We start from the raw sequence: 18,911 nt of genomic DNA on the forward strand, positions 1-18,911 counted from the left end.
TGAAGGTGCAGCCCGGATCAAAACCTGTATGAACACAAATTAAAAAACAAAAAACAAGCGCGTCCATGCTCACAGGTGTACACACGGGTGATCACACCCACAAACTACACCCTTTTTGGCTCCTACCTCAAAGCACACTGTGTTCTGTTGATCTTATGTGCTGCACAATAATGTTTAACATTTAGTATTTACTGTCATATTCCCATATATCATTGTGATGTTGTTTATTCTATTACTCTTGTTCTCTTCTGCTTGCTTTCTTTTTTCTTTCTCAGCAGGTGATCCAGGTGATCCAGGTTTCTCTTTCCCTCTTTCTTTCTCCCCTTCTTTCCCCCAGTCAAGTCTGTCCCGTATTCAGTAAGTGAAAATAAAATAAACAATAAAAGGTGAATCAAATGGACCATTACGGCAAGGCTGGGATGGTCAGTTTGGTAAAGTAAATCCGTTGGGCATCTTTCTTTGCCTTTAGACAACAATTCTGATGGCAAAAGAGCCAAACGGGACAGGCAAAAAAAAAAAAAAAATTAAACAAAGCTGTTGTAAAGGCTCACCTTTCAGCATATTCACTTCACCAGATGCACCTTGTTTTTTTTCCTCGCCTTTGATTGGGTGTGGTGCTTGGCCTTAATTGCACTCACCTGTCACTCGTTATAGAAGGACTGCACTCACCTACCCCTCACTCTTTTCTCACTCCCACATGGGGCGGCAGCTGAGGTATCTCTTTGAGTCTCCTGAGTTCATGTATTGTTTCGAGTTACTTAAATCATACTTTATGTCCTTTTTAGAGATAGCAGTCCATGTGTGTCTTTCCTTCATTTACCCATTATTCAATAAAACGACAAAACCTGTAAATGATTGATAGGGATGGGTATCGAAACCCGGTTCTTGTTGAGAACCGGTTCCCACTGTTTCAATTCCTTGGAATTGTTTGCCATTTTTGCAAACGATTCCCTTATCGATTCCAGTCGCCCCGAATGACGTCACCACGTTGAGGAGCGTCATTTACCTGGCAGGAAACATGGTACCTAAGCGGCTCAAACGCTCAAAAGTTTGGTTATACTTTACGAGAACGGATGACAACAGGGCAACTTGCAAAGTAGATATTTCATTTAAGGGAGGAAACACTACGGATATGCAAAAAACACACGATGACCTTAAATGAATGTCGTGTTTTTAATTCTGCTCCGGACTCGTGAATCTCAACCCAGCAGCAGCGGTAACGTTTGCACGTCCTCTCCCGTTAATGCGGCAGGTAAATAACCAACAACAGTGCATATTATGTTAGCGCCATCTGCCTTATTACAAAACCTGCCATTACTGTGCATTTAGGTGACCATGATGAGAGAGACAGACAGAGTCTGGCTGGCTCAGATGCTGGCAGTTCTCGCTGCAGTCTACCGGTAGCGTCTCCTTTCAGGCCAGGATAGACGAATGTCACGAGCAGTGACTAAGTTTGTGGTAAAAGGCTTGAACCCATTTGCCACAGCAGATGCCCCCGATTTTTGGTAAGTGAATGTGTTTAATTGTAGGCGGGGACATTACTGGATTTTCTTGTGTAATTGCTGCTGAATAATTTATGTTACACTTTGTTATTGTTACAGAAGAATATTTATTTTATTATTTTACATTTACAATTTTTTTCCTGGGGACCCTGTGACACCCCATTGAAGAGCCGTAGGCTGGATCTCTTAAGATCTCACTGTTGGGTTTGTAAGGCCATGTTACTCCTAAATTTCTATCTTGTTCAAAGAGAAGATATAAAACAAAGTTCTAAGCTAATCGAACTTAGTGTTCTCCTTTTTTAAAAAAAAAAAGAATCGATAAAGAATCGAATCGTTAAACAGAATCGAAAATGGAATCAGAATCGTGAAAATCTTATCAATACCCATCCCTAATGATTGACTGCTTATTCTCATTCTAATCGGATGAGCCCATGATGATGACTACTTAAACCCTGAACCTTCCTTCCTCCAAAACAAAAGCTTTAAAAAAAACCCTCATAAATGAATTGTCGTTGTGTATAGTACCTGGGTAGGTTTGATGAGTGTGAAAAGGTGAATAGGTGGACGAAAGAGGGCTAAGGTTATGGACCACACAAGAACCAGGGAAACTTGGAGTCAGCTTCTCATATTGCAAACATTTTTTTAATCATCCCCATATGTTTGTCATCTTTTTCAACATACTTTTCATGTTATTATTCTCCTTGGTTGCTATTTTGTTAAGCATAATTATGCACTTGAAATGATCATAAACTACCTACTACAGACACTTATGCCTGTAGAATAACAATAACATCATGTGATTAATGACACAGCAGCATCAGTTTGATGACATTCTGTCTGTCGCTGTCAAAATGCATTTTGGTCTTTTAGATTTTTAGCCTTAATACAGTTTAAATTAGATGAGACACATAAAAGTTCATAAAGCTATAATGAGGAGGAAACTGACTAAAGAGATTTTCTCTTTAGTCAGTTGATAATCTCTCCCACTGGAATAGCGTCTTTATTTTTTCTTTTCAGTTTTCTTTTTTTTTTCTAGTTCTTTCCTACTATCCATACTTGTCTACTGACTACAGCAGCAGTAGTAATACGATGGCACTATTCCAATATGGCGGCCAACCAAACCCGTTTGACAACCTGTTTGACCGGTCTCAGCTTGCAGTGATGGAAGCATTTTATTTTAAAAACGGCACAAAATGTCAATTTCTTCTGAATGGGCAATTTCAGCCTTTTCACAAGCGTTTCGTTTAATCATACCACTAGTTTTAGTTTAACTAGTTTTTTACGCATCTACTGGGGTTTCTTTCACGGGTTGATGCGACCATTTTATTTAAAAATTGGGATTTCGGGATGTTGAACTAGATGGAGACAGAGCCAGCTAGTTTTGTTTTGTTTTTTTTAACACAAAATGTTTTTTGTTTTGTTTTTGTTTTTTAAAATAAATGTTGATGTTGTAGCGATTTGGCACATTATAAGTAAAATTGAAGCACACAATCCCGTCGCACAACATCAACATTTATTTATATACAAAATAAAAATGCTTTTTTCTTTTTTACAGAAAAGAATTGTAACTTCACAATTCAACACCATTGAAAAAATAAGCAGGGTAGCTGTTTGAAAGATACGGTACAATACGTTTTTTGTTTTTTGGAAAGAATCAGTGTTTCAGAGAAAACATTAGCAGCCTCCTTTGTAACACTCTGTGACCAACCGTAGCTGCCCGATTTTCACCTCGTCCAACCCCACCAGATTGTGGTATGCCTCGGCGATGGCGTCAAAGACTTTCCTTACCGATGTCAGTTCGTGCAAGAGAGTCTCCTCACCCCTCGTTTCATTCCTTCCATTCAACGTCTGCTGATTGCACACAACATCAAAATGGACGACATCAAAGTCCGCACGGTGGCGTGACAACTTGTGTATTAGACACCCTCACTCCAAAAGCATATATCTATATAATTGGAATCTCCAAGAACATCATCCTAAAACGGCATTCGGGGGGTTGTTACAGTAAAAAAAATTTTTAAAAGCAGTAAAATTTTCATCTGAAAATGTTGAATTTTAGTAAAAACAATGCTTTGTAGCTTGATACTGTCATTACAGACAAAGTGGACGTTTAAAAGTCTTTTGTATTAAGCGTTTGAAATGCAATATGTCTCCTTACAACACAATACTTTTTACTTCATGTACAGGGTTTCCAAAATAAGTTTTATTTCAAGTAAACAAACAAATACATTTGATTCAGCTAAAACAGATCATCACATTTATTCTTGTAAATGGTTTTCTAAAAAGTTGAATTTCATGTAAAGCGTTTCCAAGGCTGTTAGCCGCGTTGCCCTGTATTGAACTTACAGGGAGTGCAGAATTATTAGGCAAGTTGTATTTTTGAGGAATAATTTTATTATTGAACAACAACCATGTTCTCAATGAACCCAAAAAACCCATTAATATCAAAGCTGAATGTTTTTGGAAGTAGTTTTTAGTTTGTTTTTAGTTTTAGCTATTTTAGGGGGATATCTGTGTGTGCAGGTGACTATTACTGTGCATAATTATTAGGCAACTTAACAAAAAACAAATATATACCCATTTCAATTATTTATTTTTACCAGTGAAACCAATATAACATCTCCACATTCACAAATATACATTTCTGACATTCAAAAACAAAACAAAAACAAATCAGCGACCAATATAGCCACCTTTCTTTGCAAGGACACTCAAAAGCCTGCCATCCATGGATTCTGTCAGTGTTTTGATCTGTTCACCATCAACATTGCGTGCAGCAGCAACCACAGCCTCCCAGACACTGTTCAGAGAGGTGTACTGTTTTCCCTCCATGTAAATCTCACATTTGATGATGGACCACAGGTTCTCAATGGGGTTCAGATCAGGTGAACAAGGTGGCCATGTCATTAGTTTTTCTTCTTTTATACCCTTTCTTGCCAGCCACGCTGTGGAGTACTTGGACGCGTGTGATGGAGCATTGTCCTGCATGGAAATCATGTTTTTCTTGAAGGATGCAGACTTCTTCCTGGACTGGAGCTCTCTGCCCTTTACCAATCCAGCCACGGGCCCATCCATCTGGCCCATCAAGACTCACTCTCATTTCATCAGTCCATAAAACCTTAGAAAAATCAGTCTTGAGATATTTCTTGGCCCAGTCTTGACGTTTCAGCTTGTGTGTCTTGTTCAGTGGTGGTCGTGGCATCTTGGCAGCTGCACGCTTGACTTTTCTCAGTTCATGGGCAGTTATTTTGCGCCTTGGTTTTTCCACACGCTTCTTGCGACCCTGTTGACCATTTTGAATGAAACGCTTGATTGTTTGATGATCACGCTTCAGAAGCTTTGCAATTTTGAGACTGCTGCATCCCTCTGCAAGATATCTCACTATTTTTGACTTTTCTGAGCCTGTCAAGTCCTTCTTTTGACCCATTTTGCCAAAGGAAAGGACGTTGCCTAATAATTATGCACACCTGATATAGGGTGTTGATGTCATTAGACCACACCCCTTCTCATTACAGAGATGCACATCATCTAATATGCTTAATTGGTAGTGGGCTTTTGAGCCTATACAGCTTAGAGTAAGACAACATGCATGAAGAGGATGATGTGGACAAAATACTCATTTGCCTAATAACTCTGCACTCCCTGTATTTACAGTGTGTCAGTAAAGGCCGACATTCACTTCTGGCCTCTGTGTTGAATGAGCCCATGTTGGGTTTGTGAATTTGACCCCTTAAGGTTTTGAAGTTGGGGATACATGCTCCTGGTGAGCATAAGATGTCTGATAACAGCTTGACATCTCAGTTATAAATGGAATTCAAAATGGTTTTGGAAGTATGACTAATGTATAATCTGACCGCACAACAAGCCCTAGAAGACTATGGGGGACAGTTTACTTCGTGCTATAAAAACACAAACCTTAATCTTTGATCTTCCAACATTATCTTTCTGTTCTGGTTTTAGAGTCTCTGTTTATTGAGTTGTGCTTTTGGAATCACCCTGTAGTGAGACAAGGGTACGCTGGGAGAGAATATGGCATTATACAAGCAGAGTGTTTTGACTGTATCACTAGATCTAAGAAATACACCTGTTATTGGTTATTAAAAAGCGTTAGCTGTGGTGCAGGTTTAATTTATCATTTTTGCATGAACTGTTCAAGAATTACAGACATCTTTATATATTGATAGTGCAGGCATTTTTTACTTAAGTAGAAGTATAGCTGCTAACGTCAGAAATACTCAAGTAAAAGTCTGATAATGTATGGGCTCAGAAATGTGCTCAAAGTAAGAAAGTCAAAGTAGTAACTGAATATTGTGCTATAATAAAATCTATTATTATTATTATATTAGTAGGTGAGACTACAAACTTAGTCTGGTGGTTGCGCCTGATAGAAAAACAAAACAAACAAAAAACCAATAAACTAACCCCTTGTTTAGAGGTGATTGTCAGTTTGCTGGGTTTAGAGACACAGAGTGAGAGAGATCATGTTCTACATTACTTTAAAAGTGATTTTCAGAGCTGTTGATGTATGAAACAGTGTCCATAGAGACATGGATCAACTCTGTTTATGGCATTGAGTGTTAAATTGTTTCAATAAAGCCTGCAAAATTCTTGCATTCATACTGGGGAGCAAAGAAAAGTTAGACATTGGTTGTACTATTGAAAATCAGTTTCACAAAAACCATGTAAACAGACATGAAGAAGAATGTGTTTGTAAAACTAGCGGTAAAGTATGGGAACTATAAGACAGACTGTTTCTGCTATCAAAACAGTTTGTGTTGTTAATCCTGAATGATTCTTGGTCACAACATTTTATTCCACACACATTTGGAAAATCGCATAGTTTGACAATAAATATCCCAGTAAAGACGCTTCATTTCTTAAGAAATATGCAGAGGGAGTGGCCATGAAAACAATGTCACATTGTTTTCATGGCCACACCCTCACCCCAGGTGCAGAGGCCTATTTCTGTTCAGGAATGTTGTGAATACTTTGAGATTTATATTAATTGCAATTCCTACCTCTACATTTATTTTTTGAAATATATAATTAGCACAGCGTGGCCGTGCAATTTTTTTTAGTTTTTATTCCTATCAATGATATTTTCACTTGTTACCTCTGAATTATTGAATCAGACCTAGATGACATGAAATTTTCAGCAAAATTATAATTCAAATACTCCTTTAATTATTGATTATTCTCATTAATTTTCAATCATTTTATATATTTTTCCATAGTATTACATTTGAATTTAACAGATCATTCTCTCACATAACAGACAAATATTTGTGAAATTATGATACATTTCTGAATGTATTTTTACAATCTAAATATGCATATGTACAAAAAATATGTTTAAAAAACAAGTAAATTGTGTTTTACTATATTTACAGTGATGTTATGTTATTTTACCTTTGACATGTAAAATCAGTCTACTTATGTAAATTGAAGATATTCTAGAAAGACAGTACAAAACTGTAAAATATACAGTAAGATACTTTGACATTACTATTTTTTTGGAACAGTGTACACTTCTTGTAAATGAAACAAAACAAAACAAAAAAGCTGATTGGAAATGCATAAAAAAAACCCACCCTGCCTTGACTTTCGTTCTGCGAGCACGCACGCTCTCTCTCTCTCTCTCTCTCTCTCACACACACACACACACACACACACACACACACACACACACACACACACACACACACACACACACACACACACACACACACACACACACACACACACAGAAAGAGATCATTAATACAAAGGATTGCAGCAGCTTTTTGGATTTTCACTCTTTGATGGATTTAATATGAACAGCCACATAAAATTCATTCCAATTTTTTGCCTTTGCTTCAATTAAGATGTGCCTTTAAATCTGTGATACCTGCCTTGTTCAAAAAGTTTACTGACATAGTAAAGAAGTAGCTAGGGAACTCAGTGAGCAGCAATACCTTAGGGACACTTTCTCAAATAAAGAGGATTTCATCATCTGCAGTTTGTGGGGAAAAAAAAAGTGCCACATTATAAAACAAATCAATTGATCCACAAATTATGGATGCAGACTCTTTTCAGCTATAGGTGTAAAGGTATACTTCATGCACTTAGCATTGGTGCACGCTTCATATAGGACCGGGTGCTTCCAAAAACAATAGATGAGATGTCGATGGGGGGCGATACACCTGCAGGGCACCTTGCTGTGCAAGTTTAAAACAATGAGGGTGGGGCAGGCTGTTGCTGAGCTCCGGTGTAACTGGCCAAGATAGGCCTAAGGGTCCGCTGTTGCTGGCTACTTCAGAAAATAGGCGAGACCCTGCTCGACTGGTACATCTGCGGGGCTTTTACCTTCTCGTAGAATTACAAAAAGAGCCAATACCGGCCACTAAAAACAACTAGCTGGCTCTGTCTCCATCTAGTTCAACATCCCGAAATCCCGATTTTTAAATAAAATGATCGCATCAACCCGTGAAAGAAACCCCAGTAGATGCGTAAAAAAACTAGTTAAACTAAAACTAGTGGTTTGATTAAACGGAACGCTTGTGAACAGGCTGAAATTGCCCATTCAGAAGAAATTGCCATTTTGTGCCGTTTTTAAAATAAAATGCTTCCATCACTGCAAGCTGAGACATTGTCAGAATCACAAAATGAGTGTGATTAAAACACTATTACCAACACTTTTGACTAGATGTAAATAAGAAGCATTCCTGCATGTTAATGCACACTGTGAACCAAAACGGCTTCCACCACTCCACGCTAAAACAAAGAATTGCTTTTAAGAACACATATGTCTGCATAACTAAATGTTGAGACACGCCAAAGCAATAAAAGTAGTTGCATTAAAAACCCATGGTTTGATTAAATTAAAACCCAGTTAAAAACACATGAACTCATATTACCTCTCTGAGCCCTGTGTGTTTCCACACATGAACTCGCATACCCCCAGCACACCTGAACGCGCATGCGCACACGCACGAAACCGATCAAACAGGTTGTCAAACGGGTTTGGTTGGCCGCTATATTGGACTAGTGCCATCATATTACTACTAGCAGCCATACTGTAAAGAATGTATTCCTGCAAAAGTGACTTTGACATATTCCATTTCTACTACCCAGGGATTTTTGTACAATTGCCCTAACAGCCAACAGAGATGGTCGATCATGCCAAACAATTCATGACTGACGAAGGAATTGACATTTCCAAGATGACACACAAATCAGAACTGCAGAAATAGGAAATAACTGATATAAGTAATTTTATCTTTTCAGATTTCAGATCTGTACCTGTTTTACTTTGTTGCTGTCTTTTAATGTTTTATGATATCCTGAGAATTTAATAGTGTTTCCACTTAAATGACCAAATTGCATCTTCATCATATCCTCCTTAGAACCAGCCTGCTCATTTACGTCCTTTGTATTGGACATTTGCTTTTGGTCTATTTCTTTTGAGTTATCTGAGCTACCATACTAAGTCCTAATGTACTAAATAGTGGACATCCTGGGCTTTCCATTGATATCTATGTTTTGTAGTTTAACTCAGGGTTAGCTTCTTACTGTCTCTGGATATTATAGATTGAACATGACATTGGTTTCATTGCCTAATAGTGTATTTATTATTATTGACAACAACTACAATAAGTCAAATGAGTTGTTCTTGAGATTGAAAAATTTTATTAAGGTTCAGTATAGATTAAAATTTCTTGCACATTAAACAGCAGCTTGGTTTATTTTTATGTTAACTATTATTAACCTTGCGAGTGACAGTGAACTATGATTTATGTAAAGAAGAGAAATGTCAGCTTCAAATAGTTAAAGCTGACAGTTTATCTATCATGTAATTTACCTAAAAAAAAGGTACATTTTTCAATAATAGCAAAAAACACATTGCATAATGACAAAGCAAATCTGAGATAAAGTGAGCATTAACATATGAGGCCTGAATGAAAAAATGTAATCAATAATATTTAACCCTTATCCCAGTGACATTTCACAACAAAAGAATATTCTTATGACTAGTGATAAGGAGCTGGTGAGTGCTGTTTGACGTGTTGTGGAGGCCAACCTCTGTTGTTCTGTGAACTGTATATAAAATGTTTGTTCCTAGAGCTCACACACTCAGTTTCTCCCAGCCTCGGACCTTCACCTGACATTCGCACACAGCTCAGGTAAGATCTTAAATTACTTTTTTTTTTTTTTTTTAACAGAAAAAACACCAAACTCAATTGAAAATTTGTACTGTTTTAGCAATGTTGATATTTTTAAATACAGTTTTCTGTAATACTCACTCCAGCATTAATTTTCACTCATTTTTATCATTTTTTTTGTGTTATCCTAAATCAGAATGTATTCTGATATCTTTGCAGATTGCATTTACCATATGCTTGTTGTCCGTATTAAAATATATATTTTTAATGATTATGACATGGTGCTGAACACATGCTTCGCAGTGTCTCACAGAAAGCATTTCTGAAACCAGGAAAACAGGTGTGACAATATTTGCTACAATAGTTAACCCTCACAGAATGCAAAACTTTGTTCTGTCGCTTTCTTCTGTCTAATTTAATAAATCTGTGACCTTCTAACCATTTCACAACTAAATGGGGAACTTGCTTCAAATCTTAAGAGTGAGGAAAAAATGTATTGTATTTAGTTTCCGTTAACCTTTCAGTATAAAAGGTGATGATATTTTTCAACTTTAGAAATAGAGTGAAACACACTCTCTACATGTATTAAAAAGGCTGGATGAACTGAGACAGGTATAAATGCCGCATAACATAACTTCTGCAATCCCCCCCTTTATCTTCTAAAGGAACCATGTCTGCTACGTACCTTCTTCTCCTGCTGGTCCCCGTGATCTCAGCTCAGACTTTTCACTGGGGTGCCTGCCCTATTCCAGAGGTGCAATCTAACTTCACCCTTCAACCGGTGAGCAAAGAGATATATGCATCCAGAGTAAACATTTTTTAGTGCAGAACTCATAGCTGGGTGTTTTTTTTTTTTTTGTTTTTTTTTTGTTTTTTTTTTTTTTTGTTACAGTACATGGGTAAGTGGTATGAGATTGAAAAGCTGCCCGATATTTTTGGAAGAGGACAGTGCATCAGGGAGGAAAACACCATGATGGAAGATGGGTCTGTTCAAGTGTCGTACTCACAGGTGTGGGACCCCCAGAACCAGTAAGTACTGAAGGATCAGGTCGATGGATTGATGACTGGAATATAGGTTAGATGGACTGATACTATTCATTTGTCCGTAGAGTTAGATAAGCTTATGTTAAGAAATCAGTTTTACCCCGGTTCTTTTTATTCCTCGAGCATCCAGAGATGGCACCGGACTCAGTAGTCATCAGTGTTGGTCAAGTTACTTGAAAAAAGTGATCAGTAACTAATTACTGATTACTTCCCCAAAAAAGTAATCCCGTTACTTTACTGATTACTTATTTTCAAAAGTAATTAATTACTTAGTTACTTAGTTACTTTTTAAAAACACGATTTACAACCTGAAGAGGTGATAAAGCGATAGATCTTTCAGCCCAATTCTACTTTTTCTACATAATCCATCATACAAAATGTAATCAAATGGAAAAGTCTCTTTTTTTTTAACTTGTTTTATCAGTTTTAATCTTTTAACTTTATGCATCAAGCAAAAATTTAATTATATGCAACATTCTCTAACTTGAATAAATTAGTTTAACATTTAAACCTATTTTCTGCACATTCCAGCACATAAAATAAAATATTTTTTGTGTTTACACTCACTCTTTCAAATAGATGCAAGTAAAACACAGCAGAAAATAAATAAAGTCAAAGACTCAGCGGTCTTGTTGCTCTATTTTCACCTGTAAAGCAGGACTGCGGTAGGCGGAGGTTTACCCTGGTGCAGGTGTGCCGCGGTCAGTTGAAGAATCCGCGAGTTTCCCATTATGTCGTTGCACACTCGGTGCTTGCTTGGAAGTTTAGGGGTTTTTTTCGCTGTAAAAAGAAGTTTTCTTCCCACGCACAATGGACGCTAATGTTTTTGTCACTTTTTATGGAATCAAACTCAAAGTAAGGTCAGTACTTCCACGCTTTAAACGCTGCACGCTCATGCTCTCTCCCACAATCGATATATTATCCATTGTTGATCTGCACACAGCTGTTGTCACTAACGGCGCACTCGCTTACGTCACTGTCGTGAGACATTCTCGCAAAAAATCACGGTTTTAGTAACGCAGTAACGCAGCGTTCCTACGGGAAAGTAACGGTAATCTAATTACCGTTTTTGCAATAGTAATCCCTTACTTTACCCGTTACTTGAAAAAGTAATCAGATTACAGTAACGCGTTACAAGTAACGCGTTACTGTAATGATATTAGAAGTTACAAGTAACGCGTTACCGGTGATGGGCAGTAACGATGGGCAGTAACGCGTTACAAGTAACGCGTTACTGCCCATCTCTGGTAGTCATTTTCACACAATCTTTATTCATCTTTTACTCATCTTCATTTATCTTCATTTAAGCATGCACTTCTAGAAGGGAAGACGAGGCCGGTGTCCCTCTCCAAAATCTTCACCCCTTTGTTAGTTACAGCCAGCTTTATAGAAGCGACCCCATCATAAAACCCCCTACGGTGTGCTGCAAACTCTGTCTGTGTCTATGTGCACGAGCACATGAATGCCTACATGTGCGCGTTCCCACGTGTCTATGTGAGTGCTCGTGTGTGACTGTGTACGCATACCTGTGTGTATGTGTGAGTGCACATGAGTGAGTGTGCGTGTGGATGTGTGTGCGTGACAGTTAAAACACTGTGGGTGTAGGTAACTCCCTAGAGGTCATAAAACCCCTCTCCCTTCCAGACCACAGTTATCCAGTTACAAATGTTGAGACCCCCACCCTAAAACATCCTCTGGGGAATTTCCACTCAGTGGGGGAGGTCTCCTACACTCTACTCCTAAGTTCACGACACAGTCAGCCTTTATTACTTTAAGGGCAGAGTCTCTACAATAGTTCTACATTCTATGTTAACACATTTCTAAACTCTAAAATCAGCTAAACATTCTACATTTAGCATAAAGGAGAATAACGCAGGGAAAAGCTAGTATACTTCCGCCTGCAGATATCAAAAAATCCTTTTAACTATAAAAACAAAGAAAAAAAGTCTAGTTTCTTGCAGTAGCATTAATGTTGTTGAAGCAATTGGCCGCTGGTAATAGATGGCTAATAATGGATGTGTTTGTCTGCAGGGTGAAACCTTGAACTTTACTTCTAGTGACTTTTCTTTGGATTTGTTCCGAGTGTTGATTTAATGTTTGCACAAGTATTTTTCTTCTGAAGAGCTGGGTTGAGTATGAAAAAATGCCATGTAATCTATATTGACAAAAGGCTTAGTGGTGACACACCTCAAGTGAAGTTTTGATTAGGAGCAAATGCACTAGAGACAGACCTTGGTATGATAAGAGATATGACACAATGAATAGATTGATGAAATCGCATATTTGTCTCTCTCAGTCAGGGTAAAAGGTGGTACCTGGAAGGGACAGCCAAAGTTATAGACCCACAAGAACCAGCCAAGCTTGGAGTCAACTTCTTGTCTTGTAGGTACCTCCTTTATCATATATATATATATATATATATATATATATATATATATATATTTGTTTTAACTGTTACAACACTCCTTTTAACATTTTATTTCTGTTTCTGATCTTTATTCCCAGTTCTTCCTTACACCCCATACTGGGTTCTGTCAACCGACTACACCAACTATAGCATTGCGTACTCCTGCAAAGATGTCTTTGGGATCTTCTACTTTGATTTCGCCTGGATTCTTGCGCGGTCACCTTCTTTGCCTCCACAGATGGTGGATCAGGCCAAGCGGATGCTGATCAGCGGGGGGATCGACATTTCCAATATGACTCCCACAGATCAGAGCTGTAGCGTTTAGCAAGAACTGGCAGAGATGTTCGGTTATTGTAGAGTGTGTTTTTCTCTCTGAGGGTTTTTTCCTTGATTACCTACGCCTGTAACTTTTTACATGAGCCTTTGTTTTTAAAAAGTACATTATTTTTGTGTTTTAATATGTTTTGCAGTTAAACGATCATCTCATCGAGCAAAAGTTATTTCCATCATGATTCATCTTCATGTCACAGTTCTTCAAAAATCAAAGTGCTGTCATACAGACATGAACACAGAAATGGTTTGAACTCTGTGTGAGCCGCCTGATAGTTGGAAACTATTCAGTAAAAGCTGTCCTATTTTTAAAGGTTTTGGATTTAATCAACTAAAGAGTGTTTGCATATCCTTGATTGCATGTAATAATCCATGAAACATGCTGTACTTGGTGTAGGAAAAACTTTGCTAAGATTCTGCTGGCATTAAAGATGAACCGATTAAACACTGGCTTGGCTTACATTCATTATAACTGTCATTAAATGAAGAAAATGCTATACGATCCTGACCCACAGTGAAATAATTGAGGGGCATTTTATTTTTAATAAAGAAAAAAGTATTTGCAATTTCACTGTAATAAAGTGGAAGAAATATCACACATAAATCATCTTTGTTCCTAGCCTCAAATCACAATAAAGCGGTACAACTGAAGAGCCAGCAGTACTGATTTTCAGCTAGTTATTTTATCTGTAAACCATTTAAAGGTGATGAAGAATAATATCATTTATATAATTTCCCTCATTCCAAGGTGGCATCTTCAGGTGTATGACAAACAATTCAAATGAAAATGATAAAGAAATAAATCAGCTTAATTCGGGGATGAACCCAGCATTAACACAGCGGTTCCTGAATGAATAACGACATTCATCCTTTCTCACAGTGACAGCACTTTCACCATACAGGAATGTGCGCATGATTACAATTAGTTAAACAGATGTCCTTATGCTGTCCGAGTGACGTAATGCGAAGGCTGACCTGTGTTTGTCTGGAGAGCTCAGACAGTGACTGAGAGCTCAGCCTCTAACTTCCACCTGACATCTGTACAGAGCTCAGGTAAGAACGCTTTAATAACTTTAATAAAATGGAAATACAACAAACATCTTGAGCATAAAGATTTATGTTTTAATACCCATAGTGTATCTTTTTACTGAAATTCTAAGTATATTATTAATGCAGCTCTTGCATTATTGCTACTGAAAATATACACTCCTGCAATAGCTCTCGTCTAATGTAACTTCTACCCTAATCTCCTGAAGGAACAATGTCTGGTGTGTGCTTTCTCCTTCTGATGCTCCCTCTGCTATCAGCTCAGACTTATCACTGGGGTCCCTGTCCTACTCCGAAGGTGCAGCCCAACTTTAACCTTCAGCAGGTGAGTACAAACTAAGGCATACACTCCTATAATGGCTTTCCTTCTCCGCCTTTCAGTGAAATCCATTAAAAAAAATTTACATATAAAGACCTAAATATAAAGGCTCCTAAATATATATATATATATATATAGCTGAGCTACTGGGACCTTATAACTACAGTCGTCCTCTCTGATCATCTGATTGGGCTCTTTTACACCCTCTCACACACCCTCTTCTTTTAAATCTAGAGGCTATTGCAATTCTAAACATTGGGTCAGCCTTAGCCTTCTGAAAATTAATTTCTATAGGTTAGCATTTCCTCAAATTTATTCCCAATATTTTTGGCTTTTGTTCTTCTAATATGTATTTATGTGAGTGCGTATGCAAGAATGAGTGTAAGACCACATGTCTGACCGTGTTTTTTGTGTGCTTGAATATGTACACCTATCTTCAATGTGTGATTTTATGCAAACTGTGAAGCATTTTCTAACTGTGTTTTATTTAATGATATACAAATGAAATAATTATAATTATTAAACAAAGAGTTGCACAGATCTAATGACTTGCCTATGGTTGTTACAGTACCTGGGTAAATGGTATGAGATTGAGAAGCTGCCTGCTCCCTTTGCAAGAGGAAAGTGCATTGAGATAAACTACTCCATTAGGAGAGATGGGACCATCCAGCTGCTGACCTCGCAGATCTAGTAAGTACTATAGCAAAGGATTCTTATTGTTGGTTCGCTTGACACCACATTTCTCTGCAACTTCCATTTTTCTTTTAGCATATACTCTTTTGAAGGAATATTGATACCACTGAAAAGATATCACTCTCATTTGTATGGTTGATATGATGCTGGAGACAAAAATAATTCTACTGTTTCTGGCATAAAAACTGTTGTCTGTGTAAAGAATCAGAAAGAATGCTTTGTTTCAAAACTCATTGTACCAAAAATCATGTTCTTCTCTATGTATGAAATATGTCTGTATATAGTCCCAGATTCAAGAAAGTAAACAGCGTAAAAGTGCTTTAAATCTAAATCCTTTGTTATGGTCAGCAATGGGCAACTCCTCTTATTTGAAAAAAGATTCTTGTTTGAATTAACGTTGCACAGGACTTTTGCCGTTTTAGTTTGCCATGTTGCCACAGTGACAAACTTCTCCCAACTTTGATGCAAGTAATGAAAAAGACAACCAATAGGAGCACAGTATATTGGCGACTCACAGATGACAGAATACAATATAAATTTGAGGATTACTTTCAGAGATTACATCCAGAGCCTGGAATGACAAACAGTTAACCATCGGCTTTAAGTGACAAGTGATGAATAGGTAAGCCAACCCTGAAAAGGAATGCTATTTACATCAATGCACAAGTGAGTGTTAAACATAGGCAAAAGGCATGTGAAACATCAAACAAGTAAAACAAAGGTGATAAGGTCTAAGAGTCAAACATTCCAGGGGATAGGCAACTGCCATCTGGTTATAGGTATTATGACCAGGATGTTAAAAGCAAAAGATTCCACGAATAGTGAGTCTGTCTCAGTTTCTAGCGTGGTTAGGAAGATACATCTATGTTCAAATCAAAGGGCTTACAGCAGTAGCTCAAAGCACACCTTGGTCCAAGCCATGATGATGGGTGATTTGATTTTTTTGTGAGTTTTTTTAGACTCCTTCAGGGTGTGTATTGTATGATGAGCAAAAGGTAATAAAGCTGACACTGACCATGGACAACTGACCTAAAGCTGATTGCCGGCACACCCGAGGTGGAGTTTACCTACATGAGGGATTCTGTCTTTCTGTCTGCCACGCCTCCAGCAGCAGATTTTATAATTAGTTGAATTAATAGTTAGTCTGTTTGAAATCTTTGTTGACATATTTTTTCATTTCAGCAAAGATAAGAAGAGGCATGCAGAAGGGACAGGTGTAGTTTCAGACCCACGAGAACCGGCCAAACTGGGAGTCAGTTTCTCATATTGTAAGTACTTATTATCCTTATTTTATCAACTATTTGATGAAACGTTGCAGTATTCCTGCTTTACTGAGATCAAATTGTACGAAGTCTGGTGGTCCTTTGAAATTACATCTTGACATTTGTATTTTTTCACTCAAACACCTTCTGTTGGCTATAATTTGGAGCTGTCCAGTACTTTAGTTGATGACAATATAGTGTGAGATTGTGAGTATACTGACATGCTGATACAAGCATTTGCCTTAAAGCACTGTGATACTGTACAGTTTTAATGTCATGGCTGTAGCCGGTCTTATTTATTGAACCTGTTGTATCATCATGATGTTTTAATTTTGTAATTACCTTGACTAATTTATCAGTGGGCTGATTTTATCAACTCATATTACATATTTGCTGATCTATCAGTATTAGCATTTTAGCCAATAAAAGAAACACCCTTGGGACTTGCTATGAATGTTGATGTTGCTTGTTTCTTCCACCATGCTATGTCCCTGTTTGAAACAAACTCGAAAGCCACAAATAAATCAACCAGCAGATCAGAGCAGAGGCAAAGCATAAATAGTTCAATAAAAAAAAACTACACAAAATCTGTTTATGTTTCATTTGTCGGAGAAAAAGAAAACCAAAAGCAGATTTTTAAGTCACTAAAAATCATATATTTGTCAGGCTCCATAATATTACACATTTAAGTTGGATCAGTTTTATTCAGAAAATCAATATAGAGATTCTCCTTTGGAAAAATGTTTGTTTTTTATACATTTTTTTTCTCTTTGTTCTCAGTCACTCCATATGTGCCATACTGGGTTCTGACTACTGACTACACCAGCTTGTCTGTCGTGTACTCCTGCACAGACATCCTTCGCATATTTCATTTCCACTACAGCTGGATTCTTGCCCGGTCGCCCTATCTGCCTCCAGAGACTGTGCATTACGCCAAACAGCTGCTAATTGATGAAGGAATCGACATTTTCAGGATGACACACACAGATCAGAACTGCAAGGATAAATAATAACCAATAGACACGTTCAGTTATTCCTCTCTTATGAACTCATCCCACTTCAATATATCTGTTTTTAATTGTTGCTGCCTTTTGAAAAGACATGTAAATTCTAAATAAAATGATCACTAAGTTAAAGTGTTAAAATTGTACAAAGGAGTTAGGTAACCCATTATCTATTAATTACTCCAAGAAAAAAATTATTTTATATATATATATATATATATATATATATATATATATATATATATATACACACACACACACACACACACACACACACAACTCAAATATACAGGGAGTGCAGAATTATTAGGCAAGTTGTATTTTTGAGGAATAATTTTATTATTGAACAACATCCATGTTCTCAATGAACCCAAAAAACTCATTAATATCAAAGCTGAATGTTTTTGGAAGTAGTTTTTAGTTTGTTTTTAGTTTTAGCTATTTTAGGGGGATATCTGTGTGTGCAGGTGACTATTACTGTGCATAATTATTAGGCAACTTAACAAAAAACAAATATATACCCATTTCAATTATTTATTTTTACCAGTGACACCAATATAACATCTCCACATTCACAAATATACATTTCTGACATTCAAAAACAAAACAAAAACAAATCAGTGACCAATATAGCCACCTTTCTTTGCAAGGACACTCAAAAGCCTGCCATCCATGGATTCTGTCGGTGTTTTGATCTGTTCACCATCAACATTGCGTGCAGCAGCAACCACAGCCTCCCAGACACTGTTCAGAGAGGTGTACTGTTTTCCCTCCTTGTAAATCTCACATTTGATGATGGACCACAGGTTCTCAATGGGGTTCAGATCAGGTGAACAAGGAGGCCATGTCATTAGTTTTTCTTCTTTTATACCCTTTCTTGCCAGCCACGCTGTGGAGTACTTGGATGCGTGTGATGGAGCATTGTCCTGCATGGAAATCATGTTTTTCTTGAAGGATGCAGACTTCTTCCTGTACCACTGCTTGAAGAAGGTGTCTTCCAGAAACTGGCAGTAGGACTGGGAGTTGAGCTTGACTCCATCCTCAACCCGAAAAGGCCCCACAAGCTCATCTTTGATGATACCAGCCCAAACCAGTACTCCACCTCCACCTTGCTGGCGTCTGAGTCGGACTGGAGCTCTCTGCCCTTTACCAATCCAGCCAC

The 18,911-nt window shown here is 37.6% G+C and overlaps 2 protein-coding genes across 2 annotated transcripts; both read left to right on the forward strand.

Moving 5' to 3' along the window:
* Positions 1-9,240: 9,240 nt before the first annotated feature.
* LOC147322228 (apolipoprotein D-like) lies at positions 9,241-13,969 on the forward strand. The gene is made up of 5 exons (XM_086306690.1): positions 9,241-9,664; positions 10,309-10,424; positions 10,536-10,672; positions 12,984-13,069; positions 13,193-13,969. Exons 2-5 carry the CDS (start codon positions 10,314-10,316, stop codon positions 13,417-13,419), a joined length of 561 nt encoding a protein of 186 aa, XP_086162816.1. The 5' UTR covers positions 9,241-9,664; positions 10,309-10,313; the 3' UTR covers positions 13,420-13,969.
* Positions 13,970-14,437: 468 nt separating this feature from the next.
* On the forward strand, positions 14,438-17,908 carry LOC147322229 (apolipoprotein D-like). Its single transcript, XM_086305183.1, has 5 exons — positions 14,438-14,477; positions 14,681-14,796; positions 15,359-15,480; positions 16,666-16,751; positions 17,526-17,908. Exons 2-5 carry the CDS (start codon positions 14,686-14,688, stop codon positions 17,753-17,755), a joined length of 549 nt encoding a protein of 182 aa, XP_086161309.1. The 5' UTR covers positions 14,438-14,477; positions 14,681-14,685; the 3' UTR covers positions 17,756-17,908.
* Positions 17,909-18,911: the final 1,003 nt, after the last annotated feature.

Source organism: Aulonocara sp. 'chitande type north' Nkhata Bay, linkage group LG9 (genome assembly GCF_057382095.1).
Source record: "Aulonocara sp. 'chitande type north' Nkhata Bay isolate Kocher_YH1m ecotype deep benthic linkage group LG9, A_spYH_male_GT1.1, whole genome shotgun sequence".
NCBI lineage: Eukaryota > Metazoa > Chordata > Actinopteri > Cichliformes > Cichlidae > Aulonocara > Aulonocara sp. 'chitande type north' Nkhata Bay.